The 21560-nt window shown below is 46.6% G+C and overlaps 1 protein-coding gene across 21 annotated transcripts in view; it reads right to left on the reverse strand.

Moving 5' to 3' along the window:
* Positions 1–5539: 5539 nt before the first annotated feature.
* KTN1 (kinectin 1) overlaps positions 5540–21560 on the reverse strand; it is a 77452-nt gene continuing 61431 nt past the window's right edge. For 17 of the 21 annotated variants that reach the window (XM_077783900.2, XM_031504899.3, XM_077783903.2 and 14 more), the window contains 11 exons: positions 20710–20799; positions 19621–19701; positions 18929–19018; positions 18753–18845; positions 17219–17290; positions 16698–16781; positions 16414–16497; positions 14061–14144; positions 12631–12723; positions 7113–7232; positions 5540–6047 (listed from right to left, as the gene is read on the reverse strand). In XM_077783900.2, the coding sequence (XP_077640026.2) occupies positions 7128–7232; positions 12631–12723; positions 14061–14144; positions 16414–16497; positions 16698–16781; positions 17219–17290; positions 18753–18845; positions 18929–19018; positions 19621–19701; positions 20710–20799 (876 nt within the window). In that variant the 3' untranslated portion in view covers positions 5540–6047; positions 7113–7127. The remainder of the gene's footprint in view (positions 6048–7112; positions 7233–12630; positions 12724–14060; positions 14145–16413; positions 16498–16697; positions 16782–17218; positions 17291–18752; positions 18846–18928; positions 19019–19620; positions 19702–20709; positions 20800–21560) is intronic. The other 4 variants (XM_021534636.4, XM_077783899.2, XM_085580992.1 and 1 more) reach the window with 1 other exon arrangement.

Consider the following 21560-nt stretch of genomic DNA (forward strand, 5'->3'; position numbering starts at 1 on the left):
TGGGATGGTGGAAGGTGTCCCTGCCATGGCAGGGGGTGGAACTGGACAATATTTAAGGTCCCTTCTAACCCAAACCATTCTGTGTTCCATGATATTGAGAAGCTCCTGCTCCCTGAGTGTCCCATTTTCAGTTTTTTTCCCTACAAACACTCCCAAGAGATCAGCTGTGCTCTCACACACACCAATAAACAGGTTCCTTTGCTGGTTTTCCCCATCAGGTTTCAGAAGCCCTTTTTTTGGGATAGAGGGATCAGTTTCTCTTTGTTTCACTGGGTAACAAAATGCCTCCTTGGGTTGGGAACAGGGGCTGATCCCACTCTGCCAGGGCAGCCAGCATCTTGGAGTCTCCTCAGCCCAAGATTTTCACCCCATCACAGGGCCCCAAAAGCAGGATTTTTAGGACAGACATCCTAGAAAGCACAGCTGACTGTTTGGGGGTGCAAGTCCTGCTGTCACAGCTTCACACAGACTGAGGCATGTGCAAAACAACATTTTTGGCTGTATTTAACACCTGGGTGAAGGCTGGGACCCCCACTCTGAGTCGCTGAAGATCCAGCAAATCATCTCAGCCACGTGGGGGGAAGCAGCACTTAAAATTTCTGCTGTTGTGCTTCCTCAGCCAATTCACCACTGCATCCATTGAATTAATAATGACCAGCCAGGACCAGCACTGCTGATACAGACCAGCTCTCCCTGCTCCTGAAATATTTATTGATTTTAAAGAATTCCATCCCCAGCCTGGTGCAGCTCAGGTTGTTTTCTATTGGGTTGGATGAGGATGAGCCCATTTGCTGAAGGAAGAGATCAGGTTCTCCCAGGATGGCCCTGGGCAGCACTGATGTGCTGCAGGAACACTCTGGCTCTGAATATGAGCTTTGAAATGGCCTTGGGGTCTTTATTTTCTCTGCTTTAAGCCTGGTTGAGGTGGTGAGGGGTGTTTTACCCAAATAAATCCTGTGAGAACATCACAAAGGCCATGAACCTTCAGAGTCTCCATCCTCTCCTGGATTTGGGTCCCATAGTGACACAAACAAGACCCACAGACACATCTGGCAGTGGTTTTGTTAAGATAAAGAATTGCTGATGGCCAGACTGGAGGTCTAGAACCCACTGGGACCCCCCAGCACACCTGAGCTGGATTTTAACCCCAGATCTCCAGGAATGTACAGGGTGAAACTCAGAGCTGCTTGCCAGGCCCCCATCCCTCCTCCACTGCTGAGGGGCTGCTCAGGGGGTCCTGCCATGGTCACAGTGGGGCTGAAGCTGAAATTCAGGGTCTGGGGGGGTCACAGCTGCACAAAAAAAAAAAAAAAAGCATTGATGCCCAAACACCCAGGTGCAAACCTGCCCTTCCCACAGAGGAAGGAGAAACCCCTGGACCTTGCCCATGCATAACATGGATCGCTGCAAAAATGGGAATAAAACAAACCCAGGACATTTTCAGCAGCATGGAACAAGCCCTGCTGGAGGGCCTGCGTTTCCCTCAGTTTAATTAGCTCCTCAGTGATGCAGAGCAGCTTCCCCAGGAGCCTGAAGATGTATTTTTAGGTGCAAGCACTCCAGAAATAGAAGCATCCCCACAGGAAGCTGCAAGCAGCCACCAAGGAGCCACGTGCGGGTTCTGCTGGGGATGCTGAGAGCAGAACTTGCACCCATCCCCAGCACAGGGGACATCAGAACAGGGACACTTCCAGCAGCCACCTCAGCACCCTCCCAGACACGCCCTTGGGGAAAAATAAACAGAAATTCCAACAGAAATGAAATGTTTTGCACACCCCCGTGTCACAGACGGGGAGGGGTTTAGGGACACACCACAGGTGACCCCCACAGTGAGTCCTGTGCAAGTCTTGGCATTCCCACGGGTTCTCCTGTACTTCTGCTCATTCCTGCAGACTGAGGAAACTCCTCCAGACTTCTGCTGACCCGTTTGCTGGGGCAGCCTCGCAGAGCAGGACACCCAGATGAAGCTCCAGGGGAGACCACCTCTCAGCTCCTAATCCTGCCCCGGTGGCAGGCAGAGCTCCCAGCAAAATCTGTGCCTTCAGGAATGAGTCCAGAGTGATTTGAAGCAAATCTGGGAGAGGAGACAACCTCTGTAAAGATCTTTAGTTCAATCTCCCTCCAAGGAGCATCCCTTGCCCATTGCTCCCCCCCACAGCCACTGCCCAGCCAGGGCTCACAGGGGATCCACAGGGATTTGTGAGAGCTCCAACAGGACGTGAGGGAAAGCTGGAATGCTGGAAAAGTAGCAGTGATCTCCAGTTTGTTTTAAAGCCTCTGGAGACTTTACATCCCATAGCACCACCAGAGGCTTTCTCCCCAAAACCTTTCCTCTCCAGCCAGGGCACAGGCACAGTCTGGGCCCATGGAGGGGTTTTTGCTGGAAGATGATGTTTAACCTTGAAGTCTGGCAGAAATATGGTGGTTTTCACCTTCTGGATTTCTCACTCAGCCAGCAGAAGCTCCCTCCACTCAGCTTCCTCCAAGACCCAAAAAGAGCCCCCTCGGTACAACCCCTCTGCCAAAACCAGCCTGGCAAGACCCTTGGTGACCACCAAAGTGCAAACATCCCTGAGAGAGCTGCAGGAGAAAGCCAAGGTCACACAGGGAGCAAGGGGGACATGGGGACCCCCAGGAGAACACACAGCTGGGCCATTGCAGAGGGCTTTTATGGCAAAATCAGCCGAATTATTTGGGGTCGAATTAAAGCTGCACGAGCTTTTTTTAATCACAGGAATAAATAGCTGAGTGAGTCAGTGCCTGAGAAAAGGCAGCAGCAGCTCCTGGGTAAACAACCTGCTGCTCCCCAGTGCTGGATACAGCCAGGGAAAAGGGTGGGAGGGACTCAGGAGAGGCAGCACAACTTCAGGGAGAGAGCTCAGAGCCTTCCCCTGCACCTCCCAGTGATGCCTTGTGAAGACTGCCCTGGAACAGAGGCTGGGCAGAGTCAAAGAATAAAGTAGGGATTTATTTAAAAGCCTCAATGGATCCACCTTGGGCAGCACAAGAGCCCAGCCACGGTTGCACTCAAGATGAATCAAAATAGTCACAAAATGGACAACTGGTCACTGAATCTCTCACTTTTCTAAGTTCTGCTCCATTGGCACCTTGGAGTTCATTGTCCAATTCCAGTTTTAGCCCAGGCAGTCCCACCCTGCTTGTTTTTCTCTCTCCAGCCCATGCTGTTTGTGCTCCTGGGGCTGAGATTTGGATCATTTGTCCTTGGTGCCCAGCTGGAGCAGGAATTGGTTTGTGTCCCTGCTCTGTGCACAGAGCTCAGCATCCCCTGATATGAAACTCAGAACTACACACGAAGGCAGCACAGGATGTGCAAAACAGAAAAGCTCAAACCTGAGGCATCAGCATTCCCATTTTGAGGGATGAGGCTGAACTGAAAGCAGCAGGAGCCAGGTTTGTACAGGAGCCAGGCTCCACAGGCAGCACCTCACAGGCAGCACTCAGCCCCACATCGCCTGGCTCAGGCTCTCCTGGTGCAAACCACCTCCAAGAGATAAATAAATACCAGAAAAAAATCCATTTGCCAACATCTGAGCATCCCACTTTGGGCTTTTTTCCAAGAAAAGCATCCCTGTATCCATTAGCTATTGTCTCCCTCTAGTGCAGGCAGATACCATCCTGCCTGGGCACCAGGGCTGGAGCTCTGCAGAGATCCCAGCCCTGGGAACACACCAGGCTCCAGCTCTACCTTTGCACTGATCAATCAGCTTCCCACACTTCTTTTTTTTTTTTCTCCCCCTGTTTTTTCCCAGCAGATGCTCAGGGCTGGATTTCTCAGTGACCAAATTGGAGATGAGCAGTGTTTTATGCACGGCTGGAGAGGACAGTGAGGTGGAACAGCATCCTTCCCTCTTCCCAGTGCTCCTGGGGAGCCAGCCTGACCTCTCCTCACCCTTCAGAGAGGGGATCAGGCTTTGCTCAGCTGAGCTTTCCAGGGGATCTTTCCACAGCTGCCTCTAACACCTCTGTACATCCCCCTAAAGCGAAATAAAAACCTGAGCTTAAATTTCAAAACTAAAAAGATCTCCCGTCCTCTCCAGGGAGAATTCCTGCCCAGACAGAAAGGGAATGATGCTGCAAATCTCTCCCCTTTTCAACTGAGCACTGCAGCACCTTCAACCCCTGCTCTGCAAGAGCCTGGAGACACAGGAATGATCCAGAGGCTCTCCAGGCACTGCTGTCCCTTCCAAAAGCATTTCTTTCTTGAGTGAGGCACCTGCAGCATTTCAAACCCACCTTTTCAAGGAAAAGAGGACATCACCTTCCCTGCAGAGCCCAGCTCCCACTGGGATGATGCTTCAGAGGAGCTTCCCAGCACGGGTGGCCAAGGGGACTCCCCTGAGGGACAGGAAGGAATCAGAGTCACAGGGACACCCCCAGCCCAAACCACCACCACTGAAGCTCCTGGGTTATGTTCTTAAATCATTTTAAACCAGTCAAACTTGCAGGCATCCATTAAATTGGCACTTGCACCCCAAACTGGTGTTTAGACACCTGCCAAAGGCTCTGACCCTAACCAGGGCAAGTGTGGAGACCCTCCAGGGTTCAGGTTTTCCTTGGATCTGCAGTCCACATCAAACACCTACACAAGTCAGGCTAATGGCATTTGAGTTTTAACTCCATGGAATAACGTCTCCATGGAACACAACACTTCAGTGGCCACAGCTGGAGAGCAGGGGTAGCTCCTGCTGTGAGGAAACATTTTTCAGGTTTTTTTTCACCCTCTTCTGAGCAATTTCACAGCTCTCAGCAGGATTTAGCATGATCCAGATCACTGGAACCATGTAAGGAAGAGGCTTTTTTACCTCCTGCCTGGTGAAGGCCAAATATTAACTAAGAAACAGCACAGAGGGGAGTGTGAACAGCTGAGGGTGAGCAGTTTGATCTGTTTCACCTCTGCAATTAACCCCCAATTAATGACTGACCCCTGTTTTATCACCTTCCCTGAGATAATCACATCCTCAGGTGTTCTAGAAAACCAAATCACCCTTTGCCCATTGCAGAATCCCACAGGACTGGGAGGTTCCTCCAAGATACAGAGGAGGGCCCCCCTGATCTCCCACGCCTCCAGGAGAATGCCTGTCCCACCAAAGACCCTCCCCACACTTGTTCCCAACAAAGCACAAGGTAACAGCATCCAAACCCTCTCCCAGAACTGCTTCCAGCCCAGACCCCCCCAGGGGTGGATCTGGGGCAGATGGACACACTCTGCTCCCAACTGGCCTTGCCACATCCAGTGTTCCCAGCTCTTCCTCCCCTGATCTTCCCCAAAGACAACACATGGCCCAGAACCACATTTTGCATAGTATTTTGGTGGGGATTTCTTGTCTTTTTTAAAAACCTTTTCTTTAGAACAAAAACTCACTCCCCAGTTTGTCTCTTCTCAAGCTGGTGCCTCCTCCTCTGCCCAAAAACAAGGACAGTGGGTGCAGCCTGATGCTCATTTTGGGGAGGGGAGAGGTGGAAACCTCACCTGAGTCATCCAAACTGACTTGGAAGAAGAGAGCAGGAACACCTTGAATAATAGCATCCCTTTATTTGCTGACACCATTACAAAAACTGATTACATTAGCAACCAAAAAAAAAAAAAAAAAAAAAAAAAAAGGAGTGTTTACTTGAGGTTGAAGTCAGAGGCAGCTAATCCCAAAAATGTAATTAAGTAAAACAGTGTACAACATCAGTATTAAAATGTCATTTCCCATTGGTGACTTTACCACGTTGGAGTTTTCTGAACAAGTTTTATTGAGCAAAATAAGATAAAAGATTATGTGTTTACTGTCTCTCCAGGAATGTAAAGGTCTAATTATCCAAACAGGTTTGTTTTTATTATAAAACTAAACTCTGGAGGTGTCTACAGAGTTGGGGTTTTTTCTTTAAATCAGTAGTCTAACAAGGATTAGAAAAGACAAAACTGTTCAGTGTTTCTGACGAAGTAGAAAGGGTGAAAACATAAATAAGGCTTTAATTTGGCAAAATATAATACAATGCCTTCTGCTATCCTCAAATGAACGATTCCCCCGTGATTCACCCTGCAAGAGAAGCACAAATCACCAGGTCAGAGGAGGGTTATAACAATTCCATCATCCCAGCACCTGCATTTCCTCGTGCCAGGCACCAGGAAGGCCAGGGGAAGGAGCCTGGGTGCTGGAGGCTGAGCAGGAACAGCCTCCAGAGCAGAGGCCGAGGTGCAGCAGCACCTCCCTCCCACCTGGACACCCAGGGACCCTCTGCAGCTCTCCTACAAAGGCTGGGGCATAAAAAGCACCTGAATCAGGAGTACAAGTCCCATCCTCAGCAGATAAAAGGGAGCTCTGACACTCCTTGTTCAAACAGTCCCCAGTTCAGACCCAAACCTGCATCAGCTTCCTTAAAAGGTTCAGTGTCTTGAGCTTATCCAACCTTCAGCTAATTCTGGGTCATTTAACTTGATCAGCACAAAGCTCCAGCTTTCCAAGCTGGCTGAGTATTAAAATTAAAGCTTTGTCCACGTGTCTGGAACTGGATGAAGAGCTCATGGCTGGTGTTGAGGCACTCCCAGCCAGCCATTGCTGTGGGTTATTTTATATCCTCCATCCCAAAGCAATCACAGCAGTTTGCTGGTGGAGCAAATAAAGAGGAAAAAAAGCTCTGGGAGAACAAAACTTGGGGCAACCTGCTGCAGGAAGTAGCAGGGAGGGTGGATTTACATGTCTACACAGGGACATGGGGACTGCAGATTAGTCTCAGCTAATTGACAAATGCATCCAGGGAGGAACAAATGCAGTGCCTGCCAGGAGCTTTTTATCATTTGCATGTGGAATTTGGATGAGTATTAGGAAAAGATTCTTCACTGAAAGTGTTAGCAGGGTCAGGCATCAGAACAGGGCAGTGATGGAATCTCCATCCCTGCATGTGGCACTTGGGGACATGGTCAGTGGGAGAACTGGGGGAAAGGCTGGACTCACAAACTCAGAAGGTTTTTCCAACTTTAATAATTCACTGATTCTAAAAGTCTCATATTTTGACACGAGAGTTGTTAATTTGAACGAAGTCCCACCATAACACAGCCATGGCCTTCCCAACAGCTGACCTGGGGGGTCACTGTCCCCACCCACCTGGCTGTAGTGTCCTCATCCCTTTGACAGCATTTGGCTTATTGACACGAGCAGCTTCTTGAGGTGACCCACATCCTGGGTAAGATTCACCACCACATTTCGCCTTTTATCACTCAATTCCTGGAAGAAGGGAAAAAGAAAGGAAATCATTAAAAACTCATTTACAATCTCATTACCAAGAAAGCCTAGAATTAGATCCTCTGTATAAAATTACAACTCATGGTGCAGATTGGAACGATTCTTGTCAGTCAGAGGGTTATGTCCACATTTAAGGAGAACATGGTTCAAAGTCAAGGAGCCCTTTCCTGCTCCAGGGAATCACCTGCACATCCAGCTCCTACCCTCCCTGCCTGGGACTCCAGCACTCCCTGCTTCCAGAATTGTGCTGGTATCCACAGCTGATCCAGCCTCAAAGGTTATTTCCCCATGGCTGAACTCCCCACAGATGTTGTTTATAACACAGGTCAGGGTGCACAGGTGATGCCTCAGGTTTTAGCTTTTCTATTTTTCAGATTCTGTGCTGCTTCAGTGTGTGGGTCTGGGCTTCATATCAGGGGATGCTGAGCTCTGTGCACAGAGCAGGGAGACAAAACAATTCCTGCTCCAGCTGGGCACCAAGGACAAATGATCCAAACCTCAGCCCAGGAGCACAAACACCGTGGGCTGGAGAGAGAAAAACAAGCAGGGTGGGACTGCCTGGGCTGGAGCTGGAATGGGACAATGAACTCCAAGGTGCCAATGGAGCAGAACTGATCATTTTATAACTGATCATCCATTTTTTGGGACCATTTTGGTTCATCTTGGGTGCAGCCCTGGCTGGGCTCTGCTGCTGCCCAAGGTGGATCCATTGAGGAGATCCTTTAATAAATCCCTGCTTTATTCTTTAACTCTGTCCAGCCTCTGTTCTAGTCCAGCCTTTACAAGGCATCACAGGCACAACTCCTGACCCCACAGCTGGAACAGCAGAACAAGGACTGGCTGTGACTGAGGAGCTGTGGGATGGTGTCCTCAGCAGTACCCAACACCCCAGCCCAAGGCAGCTCCAGCTGGAAACAGCATTTGGAACAGCTGCCTGGAGATCCACACCCTTCCCCACCCACAGCCATGCCATGGATTCACCCTCTGCTCCAAACCCCTGGGAAATTCCCACTTGCCAGCAACATCTGGACTTAAATGAAGGCTTCACATAACAGTCCAAGCAGCAGAAAACATGAAGAAAGGGAAAAATGAAAGCTACCATGAGCTAGAAAGTTTCCTGTGCTGAAATGAAAATGCTGAGCTTGTGTTTTGAAACAAAAATAAAAGCCTTTTTTTTTTTTTTTTTTAAAAAAACTAAGATTTCCAGAGTTTCTTAATCAGGAAGTGTCACTTCAGCTGAAGATGGACTCTCCCCTTCCTGCCTCCCTGCCTGTCAGTCTTGCTGGGCTAACAGTGCTGTGTAATCCTTGTTTTGTTTTACATTTATTGATTAATTAATCCCTGTTTTATTATATTTATTGATTAACTCCTCCAGAGACACAGAGAGCACTTCACATCTAACACACACACACCTTACTGCTCCTTATTGAGCTCAGAACACAGACATGCAGATCACCTGCAGGAGAGCTTTTCCTTGAAATTTAACAGCTAAAAAGAAGCAACTCTGCCACGGTGTCAGCGATGCAGAAGCTCCCAGCTCTCCACAGGAGCACAGAGGTGTTTGCAGGCTCTCAGCATCCCTCAGCCCCGCTCTGCTGTTACCCACAGAATGAGACTGATGCATAATGTGGGTGCAAATCTCTCCCCAGAGCTCCAGGGAAATTAAGAGGGAGTTCAGAGAGGGCCATTTCCCTGCTCCCATTTGGCTGGAAATGCAAAACGAGCAGTAAATCAAACTCAAGCACCTGCACCATTACAGAAACGACTCCGGGCTCAGACAAGAGAACAAAACAATCTGCAGCAAAGCTCTTACTCCTGTGCAACTGGTAAACATTTCTCCACTGTAAAAAAAAAATCATTGGGATCTGTATTAGAGTAGCCTTAACCTGTTTTACCCTTATTAAAGCAGAAAATCAGGTCTGTCAAGGCTGAGACCTGGCTAAGCAGTCTCATACAGACTGATGGAAGTGGCAAAGGCAATTAGGCAAAGGCAATTAGCAGCCAGCAGATGAATTAATCCAGCACTGACCAGCAGTGAGGCTGCCTGGGCAGCAGCACAGAAGCAGCAGGAGCAAGGAAGGAGCCCCCAGTGCATTCCCAGCTCTGGGAACAGCTCCTCCCTCCCTCCCTCATTTACTGCATCCCCTTCTGTTCTGTGACCTCACTAATGTCAGGCAGCGTTCACTCATGAATTATAGACACAGCCCCAATCCTCCTGGGGCCAATCCTGACTAGATCCCAATGGATTTGGGCTCAGCACAGTCCTCCTGCAGCTCCTGCTAACCCAGGAGTGCACAGCTGCCTCACACTGCTGAGCCCCAGCCCTGTGCTCTCCATGACTCAGGGGAAAGAGGGGAAATTTAGGTCAGATAAACAGAATAAATCCTGGCTGTGAGGGTGCCCAGAGCAGCTGTGGCTGCCTCTGGATCCCTGGAAGTGCCCAAGGCCAGCCTGGACAGGGCTTGGAGCAAACTGGGATGGTGGAAGGTGTCCCTGCCATGGCAGAGGTGGGACTGGATGGTCCTTAAGGCCCCTTCCAACCCAAACCACTCTGGGATTCTGTGACCCCACTTCTTTGGGAGATGAGGATGAAGAGAGGACGAGGAGGGTAGTGGGGAAGTCCCTGTGATTTCAGACCCAGCAGCTAAAAGAGGAGCTGAAGTGTCTGGACAGATTCCCCCTGGCTGTTTCACACACATGGCATTCCCAGTTTCCAGTGATGGACTGCTCTGCACTGAGATTTGGTGGGGGAAAGCACATTAGATTGCACATAAGCCTCAAAATAAGCTCAGTGCCTAAGCAAGCTGCTGAATATAAATGACTTCCTTAAAGCACACTAAAAGCCCCCTTCAGTCATCAGCTGGTCCCATAAGTGACAAAGCAGCTGATTAGAAACCCCAAATGGTCTATTTTTAAATAGAAAGAAAAGGAGTCTAAAGAAAACACTCTGAGTGTGTTTGAAGGTTTATCATTTCTCAATTTTGTGGGTTGGTTCCAGCACCCAGAAGGAACAAATATGTTCATTTTCAAGCATGTGTTTTCAGGTCCTTAGTTAAAAAAAAAGAGGCACTGTTGCTAGGTGGAAGTGGCTGGAAGACTTTCTTTTTTGATCTCAGAGCTATTTTCAGCTGGGTTTTTAGGCTTCTGGGGAGACAGTTTCCTTTTCTCCCCTCAAAAAGAGGAAAAAAAAGGCAGCAGAAAAGGCTTGGAGAAAAGATAACGTTCTAATTCCAGCCTCTGCCAATGGCTACCTGTCAAGAATGCTGCTTGAACAATTAATGTATTTTTACTAATGAAGGCTTAATTGCAGGTTTATTAGGATTGTTTTTCCACACTCCTTTTTAGAAAAAAGACATGGATATTCTGGCAGAAACCTGGGCTCCACCATGTGCAGCAAGAGCAGAGCAATGCCAGAGCCAGAGGGGTTTTGTGAGTTAAGGCAATTAAACCAAAGAAGCCCATTTGGGCCACCACAGGGCACAGCCAATGACAGGAGGGCTGCCCAGAGCCACCAGCCAAAAATGCCATGGCTGATGGCACTGCTGTCCCCAAGCACCACGTGGATAAGCCATGAAGGCACAGCAGAGGAGCTGGGCATTGGCTCGAGGGGGGCTCTTCTCCACCCTGCTGCAGAAAGGGACACAGCCCCTGACTGGCACTGACACCTCAGGTTTGAGCTTTTCTATTTTTCCCATTCTCTGCTGCTTTATTGTGTGGGTCTGGGCTCCAGATCAGGGGATGGTGAATTTCCTTCACAAAGGAGACAAAACAATTCCTGCTCCAGCTGGGCACCAAGGACAAATGATCCAAATCTCAGCCCCAGGAGCATAAACAGCGTGGGCTGGAGAGAGAAAAACAAGCAGGGTGGGACTGATGGGCTGGAGCTGGAATGGGACAATGAACTCCAAGGTGCCAATGGAGCAGAACATAAAAAAGTGAGAGATTCAGTGACCAGTCACGCATTTTGTGACCATTTTGATTCATCTTGGGTGCAGCCCTGGCTGGGTTTTGTGCTGCCCAAGGTGGATCCATGGAGGAGATCCTTTGAATAAATCCCTGCTTTATTCTGTAACTCTGTCTAGTCTCTGTTCTAGGTCAGCCTGCACAAGGCATCAGCACCAGAAAGCCCTGGCCTCCCATGGAAACACAGGGAAGGCTCAGCAGCTCTCCCATCCTCCAGAACCAGCTCCCAGGGCTGGCACATCTGCAGTCTCACAGACCCAGCTGCATCTCTGGCTCGGCCACGGCGAGCCCAGCGCAGGGCTCCATCAGCATCCATGAGTGATGAGCCTGGAAAAGCCATTTCATTCCTGCTAATGACCACAAAGGCTTTCCTGCAGCTCTCCTCAGAGGAGAGCTTCCTCTCACAGCTGATGAAGCCACTTAGGTTCAGCAGTTAAAAGGAGTTGATATAAATTATTTGTGCTGTCTGCAAGTGCTCCTCTCCCTCTCAGACGACAGCGGGTCCTTCCACTCTGTCCCTCGGAAGAAAATGGGGAATGAGCTCCATTGACACCTCTGAGCTGGGAGAGAATCTCTTTCAGCCCTCCCAGCTGCCCTCTGGAAAGTTATTCCAGGGCTGGTGTGAAAGCTCTTTTTGTCAGAGATGGAAAAAGCCAGTGACAAAGCCCCAGCCCAGCCCCCTGTGCAGGTGGTGTCTTTAGGGCAACACTCTGAGCACCAGCTCCACACCCAGCCATGCTGACAGCAACCCACCTGCCCACCCAATTCCAGACCCTAAAGCTGGAATGCCATTGCTGGAGGCTACAGGAACACCAGCAGTCTGCAGAGTCAGCCAGCCACAGCACTCAGGGCTGCTCCCTGCTGAAGCTCATCTTAGCAACATTTTGCTGCTGGGCCACATCAAGGTCAACACAAATTCCCAGCAGCCAGGACCAGCTGAAATCAAGTTCTGGCTCTTGGTCACAAGCTGCAGAGGAGCAGAAGGAATCCCATTCTGGCAAAAGAATCTGTCTCAGTGTTACAGGTTGTGCAAGACTGCCTTTCTCTGGCATTACTGATGTCAGAAGGGCAAACCCAACAGTGTTTTCAGCCCACTTAGTCATCAGCAGAGTTATTTTTGGCTTCCTTTTTCCCTTCCTGAAGGGACAAGTCCGGGGATCTCCCTACTTTTGCCCAAACCAAACCAAAAACCCAGCAAAAGCCCAGAATCCCTCCCCTCCCTGCTTGCAAATCTGAGCCACAGGAAGGAGGTCACGATCCAGACAGCAGCAAAATTCCCAGTGAACCCTTGACACCCTGGCAAGCTGTAGCACTTAAAGCCCCAGTCACCCAAACATCCTGTTCCTCTGCTGGACCTCACTTCCCAAAGTTGCCACTGTGAGATTTGTGTGGCCCCTGAGCTCCAGGAATCACTCACCGTGTCTGTGCAAACGTCGCTGTTTTCAATAACATTGGCATCCCCAAAAACCTTCCCAATTTCTCTCTCGAGAGCTGCCAAAGACTCCTGGGCCTGTAAGGGGAAGACAGGATTAAAAATAAATAAATAAATAAATAATAAAAAACCCAAAAAACATATAAAACAAAAAAGAAAGGAAGAAACAGGGAAGGCACAACAATTAGCAAAGCCCCATCTCCCTGAGAGCACCAGAGACACAGGAAATCACTGTTCAGGAGGAAATCTGTTTTATGCCAGATTTGCTCCAGGGATCAATCCATTTGCCAAGACTGACATGTCTCCTCACAATCAGCATGTTGCATGTCAGCCTGTCTGCATCTGAGAGCAATCCTACAGGGAAGCTTTAATAGTCTCACATCAAGTTACTAGGTAAAAATCATGCAGTAAATTTTATAAAAGGAGGAGTGCAGGTCTCCAAAATCCTAACCCCAGCTCTGTATTTATGTGGAATATACCATGAACCATGGACATCAGCACAGCTGGCTTTGCATGCCAACACCCAACCTAACTGTCCAGAGCAAGATGTTTTAAATTCCTTATTACAGTAGGTTTCCTGTATCTTCTCACCTCCTCCAGTGTTTTTGTGATCATCTATCCCTGTCCAGGACAAGATATGCTCCCCCAGCAGCATTTCCCACTCCAATCCTGGAAGAACTCAGCCCAGTTTGATCCTATGCTGAAGGAACAAGGTGCTGCAGAGTCTGGAGCCAGAGTCCAGCCACTCCACAGGCTATTTCTGACTCTATTTACCAACTCTCCCATTATTTCTGGAGGGACAGACCTCTCATGCTTCAAGATTTTCCACTCCAACCCATCCTGTAAGAGCAGTCACTGAGGAAAAGCACAGGAAACCCACCTGTTTGTCCCATCACACTTGCACAGATCTAACTTTTAGGATTTGCAGTCTCCTGGTTTATAGGGGATATGTCACCATGTGCAAAAGGGCAGATGCTTTGTAAACCAGCTTGCAACCCTCTGCCATTTGAGGCTGGATTTAAAAGCCTCAGGCTGTAGTGTGGGTGGAGTGCTGTGGGATAGGCTTTTTGTTAGGCTGGAGTCTCTTTTAAATAAAGAATTATTTGTTAGTCCCAAATCACCACTTGTTTCTATTGGCATAAAATTATCATGAACAGGGGAGTCTTTTCAAGAAGGATGATTAAAAAAAGCTTTTAGCTGCAGTTTTATAATTTCATTTTATCATTATCATTTTAGCTGCAGTTTCATGCATTTCTGACAGGCAGATAGAGCTTCTACAGTTCCAGCCAGTGGAGCAAGACACCCCACCAGCTCTAATCAAGTTCCTTCAAATCATCATTTCCACCACAGCAAAATACAGACATTGAGGGATTTTGCTAAAATTTTATGTGCAACTGCTGAGAATCCCTGCTTACCTTAGGCAAGTCACCAGCTACTTTTTCTCTCTCGTTTTGATCAACTTTGAGTTTTGATAGTGTTTCATTTAGCTGTGTTTTCAGCTGCAAAACAGTAACCAAGCAAATCAGTTTTTCACTTACACACACAGATCTCCTCTGTCTGTCCCAGGGATTAACCCAGTGCACATGGACTGCAAAAGGAGTAAGATTTACTAACAATTACTGCACACAGTGGATTAGTGGACATGTATGATGAGGTTTACCAGGACAGTCAAGGAAGAGAGACTCCATCTGTAAAGATAAAGGTAAAGAATGGAAACTACAGAAGACAAAAACGAGGTTGGCATTGGCTTCCTTATGAGTGGTTTCAAATTTGCAACTCCATTCCAGGAGGAGCATCAGCCTCTCCAGCATCCTTATCAAGGGAGTCAGCCCAGACTCCAACTTAATTCATGGCAAATATGCAAAAATGAAGATTGTCATCTTGCTAGAGCAGGCTAAACAGTCTCTCTCTACTGCTGAATAAACTAAAAAGCTCTACTTATCTTCTTAATAAAGCACCACTTACTACAACTATGTTGACTTAACCAGTCTGTTAATGGCACATCAAGGCATGAATCACTGACAGGGGGATATTAACTTGTCGATTGTGTTTAGATTCAATCCAAAATAGTGAAACTATTTCAGTCAAGAGGGATGAATACTTCATACTGGCTGCAGTCAGTACTTAAACTGCAGCCTTTCCAAAGGATACACAGTTTTTTTAAAGGATATTTTGATTGCTCTTCAACACAGCACACAGAACCAGCCAGAGCACTTGAGGCTTGAGCCTCAAACAGAAGTGCTAACAAGGAGCTCGAGTGCCAATTTTGTTGGATTTGTGCCTCTGAAGTGTGCTGTGCTAATTTTCACTATTCCTGCTGTCAATCTTCCTGGAAGCCAGCAGGAGATTAAAGGAGGGAACAATGGGCTACTGAGAGCCCTGAATTTTTACTGACTCCAAACCTACACATTGTGCTTGTCTCACCCTTGGAAGGCTCCCCCCTTTGGGAGCACCTGGGCTGGTGAATGCTGGGCTTACACATTTTTGGGGAAGCTCCTCTGCAGTTTCAGCTTCTGCTTGCTTCCCTTTCAAATAGTGGGGAACCCACTCTGAAATGCCACAATTTCTACTCCTCAGCCTCCTGCAGAAGGCACTCATACACACTCAGGAGAGCATTCCTGAGCCAGCTGCATGGAGGTGGTTGTTTAACACACCCTCACACTCTCACCAGCACAGAAGTTCAGATTTACCATCACATTGCACTCAAGCTGCCCTAGCAGGGAGCTCAGCTTTTTAAGCTTTTGTTGTGCACAGACATAATAAATTATTGCCTCAAAGAGGTTGGTGTTTACTGATTAACTCCAAGATATGCATTCAATACCCATTTGCCTTGCTTTCAGAATGAGAGGCTTTGCTTGCTGAGGCTGGTGTACTATTAACTTAAGCACATTGTTACTGTGGTGGTGGTTATTTTTCTAAATCAACTATTTCAGCCCAGTTACATCAGTGGCAGTAGCCTGGCTGTCCCATCATCCCACAGACATGGTGACAGGGACAACCCTCCCTAATTCTGCCTCAAAAGCAGGAAAGCACTGGCCAAACACAAGCAGAGGAAGGCTCTGACTGCTCCTGCAGCCTTAAAAAGCAGGTCACTGAAACAAGTGAGAAGGGAAAGGGCTCAAAATGGAAAACCATGCATCCCTTAGGTCTGTCCTAATCCAAGTCCTTCTTGAGAAAGCTGCTATAGGAGCATTATTGCTGGAAGCATTTCTAGCCAAACAGGCTGTAACACATGCAAGTACCAAGCCAGCACAGCCATTCAGCCACAGCAGGGTGTCAGCAGCTGAATGGCTAAATACTCTGAATTAATCCAACTTTGGGTCTGGCCAATTTCTGTCCATACAGTGCAGGATGGAAAAGGCTCTGCACAGTCAGAGCACGGATGGCACTGCTGCATCCTCAAAAGCTTTGGGGAAAAAAAAAAAAAAACCACCAGAGGAGAATAATCCTCCAGTTAAACTGATGAGAGCACCACTTTTGTTGCTCCAAGGACATTACACTGGCTGCTGCATATGCCTACACTGCAAATCTTCTCAAGAAGTTTAAGGAGTGAAAGTCTTACAGACTTGGGGGAAAAAGTCTTAAGAACCAGACACGCTATGGTTAGGAGCAGAGAAAAGAGACAAATTGTAAAAGTCAGACTACATAAATGATTTCAATGGACAAAAATATCAAGCTGAAGAGGTTAGCAGAACAGACAGGATTTGAAATAAGTCTCCGCTTCAGACGTATGCTGGGAGCCTCGTTTGTGCCCAACAAGCTTCTTACCAAATTTAACTCTTCATTCTGTCTTACTGCTTCAGAATATGAATCATCAAGTTTTTTCTGCAATTCAGTCAAGAGATCTTTGAGCTGAAATGAAGTTTAGAGTTTTAGGATTTGTCTCCTTAGTATGCCCATTCTCTTCTGCTCAGTTATTAGTTTGCTGCTCTACTCTAAGGTCACAAACATACAAACTCCTCAGCCACAGGGGCTAAGCACTAGGTTAGTTTGCCAGCCAAATGGTAACCAAAAGAAAAAAAAAAAAGTACAGCTTGGACAATTATGTTTACCTCTCTGACTTCTGAAACATAAGTAGATCGTTCTATTTCTGCCTTTTCTAGTTCACTTTCCAAATGTTCTCTCTCTTTTTTAAGCTAGAAACAGAAAAACAGAGTTAAAACAGATGTTTTCAGTGCTTTCTTGCAGTATCATTTGATTTATAATTGGCTGTAAATTTCTACCAAATATTCCGTGATGTTTAGAGAGCATTTCAAGCCCAGCGATTGCACAGATTTAAACATCAGATTGCAGATTTAAACATCAAAAATAAGATAAAATGAGAAAGAATCAAGCCCATTATTGTCAACAAGGAGTGAACTGCTCAGTCTCCCAAGAAAGAGCCCCGGTGGGTGAGTACAGAAGTAAAAACCAGAACAACTTTCCAGCTTCTCTGCCTTTTAAAAACACTGCCCCAAAGGCTCAAAGGCACAAGCTGTGCCACTGGCAGGAGAGAAATTCAGATTTACAGATTTTGTTGTGTTTCAACAACAAAAAGCTTCAATGACAAGAAGAAAAAACCACCTGCACGTACAGTTTCAACTTCTTTGTTTTCTTCCTTTAACCTCTCCACCTCGTGCTGCAAAGAAGTGACCACGGAACGTATCTGCAGTTTGGGGAAAAATAAAGATATTTAGCTGGGTTGGTCTGAGACAAACTCTGCATAAATACACAAGATTGTAAAAATTATCTAAGAATATTAAGGATGAAATCAAAGTGGTTGAATAAAATAAGGTGCTCACTCAAATAATTCTATTTACTGAGTCTACACCATGCCTACCTATTCCCAGCCCAAGTTCTTTGACGTATTGAGAGCCCACATGGCTAAAGATTTGGAATATAAGCACTAATCCAGTTGTCCATTAGCCATGGTAAGGAAAATATCCTTCCCAGACTGGGAATACTCACCATCCACGTACCCAAACCAGCATTTTTAGCCATATCTGGGGCTGTGTAAGTGCAGCAGATGGCAGCACATCTATAGTTCCAGATCTGACAGCCTTTATAAGCCCCTCAAACAAAATGTTTATAAATCATATGTTTGCTGCCAGGCTCACACAGTGGCACTCAAATTTACTAAGCAGAGATACTTTAGAAATTACTTTTTTTAAAAAGCTGTTTGACCTACTTTAATTCTAGATTAGAAAATAAACATAAAAGATCTTTTTCTTCCCACTTTTGCTATCAACAGAGCCTTCCTAAAAGGAAAGATTTGCAGGCAATTTCAAGTGTAATTAGTTGATCATAATGGATTGAGCAGCACTTTAACAGCTTTCAGAAAACTGTTATGATTCTATGATACTTCAATTTTAGCACAAAGAGTCCGTATCTGCTCACAATATACTCAGAAAAAACCTATGTGCTCAATAAAAGCAGAGTCCAAGTTACCAGGATCAGAAAAATATATATTTCTGGGCACATTAATGGGACACTTGTACAGTCAATCTTTGATTTCCTATCCCATCAGCATCAATATTATTATTTATTACTTGGCTGCTTCCTGCAGCATCTGCAAAGGACTCCCCATCCCTGGAATTGTCCAAGGCCAGGCTGGACAGGGCTTGGAGCAAACTGGGATAGTGGAAGGTGTCCCTGCCCATGGCAGGGTGGGGAACTGGATGAGCTTTAAGGTCCCTTCCAACCCAAACCATTCTGGGATTCTGTGACTGTGACACAGATTTATCATAATGGTCAAAGACTTTATACCTGTGCTGTGCTACCTTTCCTGCTTCTGTAAAAATGGCAATAGAAATAGTGACATAAATCTAAAGGTAACAGCAAATCCTCCATTCTTCAGTCTCTTTAGTGGAAATACACTCCTTCAAAAATGAGAACCCAGCCTTTACATGAAGCTAAGTATCAGAGCACCAGAACACCATTGATATGAGGAAATCATTCCTATTATACTTGTTGCAAGGTTCACCTTTTTCATCCCCTGGTCATGCATACATCAAACCAGGCAGCCAGGGCTGTTCCACACCTGCCTTCACTGAGCTCAGACACCCTCTGTGACTTCAAGCAGAACCTGCCTGGCTGCTGAGGGATAAAAAAAACAACTTCAGAAATACCTGTTTAAGTTCCTTCTGTGATTCTTCAACTTTTATCTTCCATTTGCTTTCTTCCTCTTCCACACTCCTCTGTAGCCTTTGTAAAATCCCCTCCTAAGAAGAGAGAGGGATTTGAAAGCTCAGAGCACAAGAAAGGCAGCTGGAACATCACAGAGGTGACCAGGCATGCCACTTACTGTCTCTGCCAGAACAGATTTGTATTTCTCACACTCCAGCTGCAGCAGGATGTGCATTTCCTCAGCCTCCTTCAACTTCTGCTCCATAGCCTGGCAAAGGAGGAAAGGGAGCACAAGAGTCACATCCCAGTGGATGGATTTCAGTTCTATTCATCTTATTTCAGCAAGCAAACTCCTGCAACAAGCAACTATTCATCACTCCTGGGCAGATTTGTCTTTCCAACCCATGAAAATATAACAGCAAGTGCAGTGTTCACCTACAACTCTCAATACTCAGTCACAAACTTTGAGTTACTATATTAAAAAAAATATTACTTAAAAAAGAGAATGGTGATTTTCAATTTCATCAATTCACAATTCCACAAGGTACTTATCAAAGCTGCAAATACATTTCTGTGAGTATCTGAACAGCAGGTTGCCCAGAGAAGCTGTGGCTGACTCATCTCTGGAAGCGTTCAAGGCCAGGCTGGATGAGGTTTGGAACAGCCTGGTCTAGTGACTGGCACCCCTGGCCAAGGCAGGGGGGCTGGAATTGGATGATCTTTAACCCAAACCATTCTAGAATTAATACAAAACAATTTTCTTGTGAGTTGCCTGAGAACCTGAACTTCCCAACCCACAGCACAAGTTTTAAGATTTATACTGGACAAATCCATCATGCCACACACCAGCTGTCCATCTTTTGTGCCTACCTTGACATCTTCAGATCCTGAAGCCTCTCTTAGGTATTCTTTAGCCATCTTTTCAAACCCACATATCCACTCACTGTGGCTCTGTTGGGAAATCATTCAGTTAAGGCTGAGAATAACCTCAGGAGAGCTTTCCTCAGGACATTTGCCTCCCCACTGCTGAGGGAGCAGTGCCTCAGTGTCTCTCAAGTCCCTGGAGCTCACACACAGCCCCATGGTTGTTGTTCAGCCAGTGCCACACAGAGCTGGCAGCAACCCAGGAGCACGAGGTGATGAGACACACAGTTCAGGGGGGTCTGGAGGAGCTGAAATGCAGCTGGGTGACAGAGGACTCCCTGCAAGTGTCAGGGCTCCACATAAGCACTTGAAGATTCAAAGGAATCTTTCCCCAAATCCCTGAGCACTTCAAGCAGATGCTCTATAACTCTAAGAAGGTTGTTTTATAACCTTACAGAAAGTTCTTTTATCAGGACACTTTAGCACATTTGGGAACAATTTTAAATATGATTATTCAAAATCTCCAGAGGTTATGAATGAAATGCACCTATGTTTCCAGATTCACTTGATGTTATTCACCCCATCTGAACCCTATGAACCCAGGGCAAACCTGCAAACCACTGAAAGCCACCAAAAATATAAAATAAATATAAAACTGGAGATTGGTGCTTGGGAACAAAACAAAACCCCCTAAATTGTATTAACTGTCACTGAGGCACTGCAGCTCCTCTGGAAAATTGGAAATATATGGATCCCCGTCGTGCCAGGCAGTGAACAAACACAGCAGGCATTATCCACCCTGGAAAATTGACTATCTCAGTGAGACACAAGATAACACAGGTAGATCAAATGCTGGGGCATAAAACCCACAAGATAATAACTTTTATTTTGCTCTTTTAACACTTCTTGAAGTAACCTATCCACAGCTTTGCTTCCCTGTGCAAGGACAGGTATCACCAGCCAGAGACACTCCCACCCCAGTGCAAAAACCTTGGGACAGAGGGGCTGTGAGGAAACACTCCAGGACTGCCCAGCACAGCAGGAGCAGAGCTCCCTGACTCCCAGCAGGAGGTTAACAAGAGCCACTTCTCTTACCATGTTGGAAGGAAGAGACACTTTGGGGAAGAGCTTCTGGAGGAGCTGGCGCGTCTCCACCTCGGCAGCTTCCAAGTGCTGCTGCTTCTCCTAAAGCAAGAGGAGGGCACAGGTGACATTGGGCACCACACTCACCGGCCTGGCAACAGCCTCTCCTCTGCCTACAGCAATTTACTTAACCCAGGAAGTCTTTTTCTAAGTGAGAAAGGCACTATAGTCTCTGAAATTGCAGTAAATTACTTCAGAAATGGGCACCAAATTGCTTCAGAATTTGGCCTTTGCATTTGTTCTCGCTTAAGCTTTTATTTTCTGAAGTTCTCCTCCAATCTAGCCTGTTTGTACAGAAATTACACCATTGTTCACTTATCCACAACACAAACTGCACTGAGCTGAGTAACTGCATCCACAGATCACACCAGCCCTGCCACTCCAGTTAAGTGAGCTCAAAATCAAATACTTTGGTCAATCAACTATTTTTATTTTTTAATCTGTGCTTTTAAAATAATTTTAGGTGTGAAAAAAATCACTGTAAGGTAACGTCATCACTTCAAAAACAGAGAATTAAAATCAAAAGGAAACTTTGTGTTAATGCACATTTGAACCAGGCCAAGAAAGTAAGACTTTCAAACATTTAAGAGGAAGCCACTTACATCCTCTTTTCCCAACCCTGGATGCAATGGGAGATAATTATTAGAGCTGTGTGACAATTTCCAGGATTTTTTTTTGTTAATGCTTTGCAAATATAAACACCCAGAGCCAAAGGCACCACAGATCTGTCCTTCTGTGTATTTAATATTAAAAGCAGAGCAGCCACAGGACATGTGCTTGCTGTGCTTGTGGCAGATTGGGTT

The sequence above is a fragment of the Lonchura striata genome, chromosome 5 (genome assembly GCF_050655825.1).
Source record: "Lonchura striata isolate lonStrDom1 chromosome 5, ASM5065582v1, whole genome shotgun sequence".
NCBI lineage: Eukaryota > Metazoa > Chordata > Aves > Passeriformes > Estrildidae > Lonchura > Lonchura striata.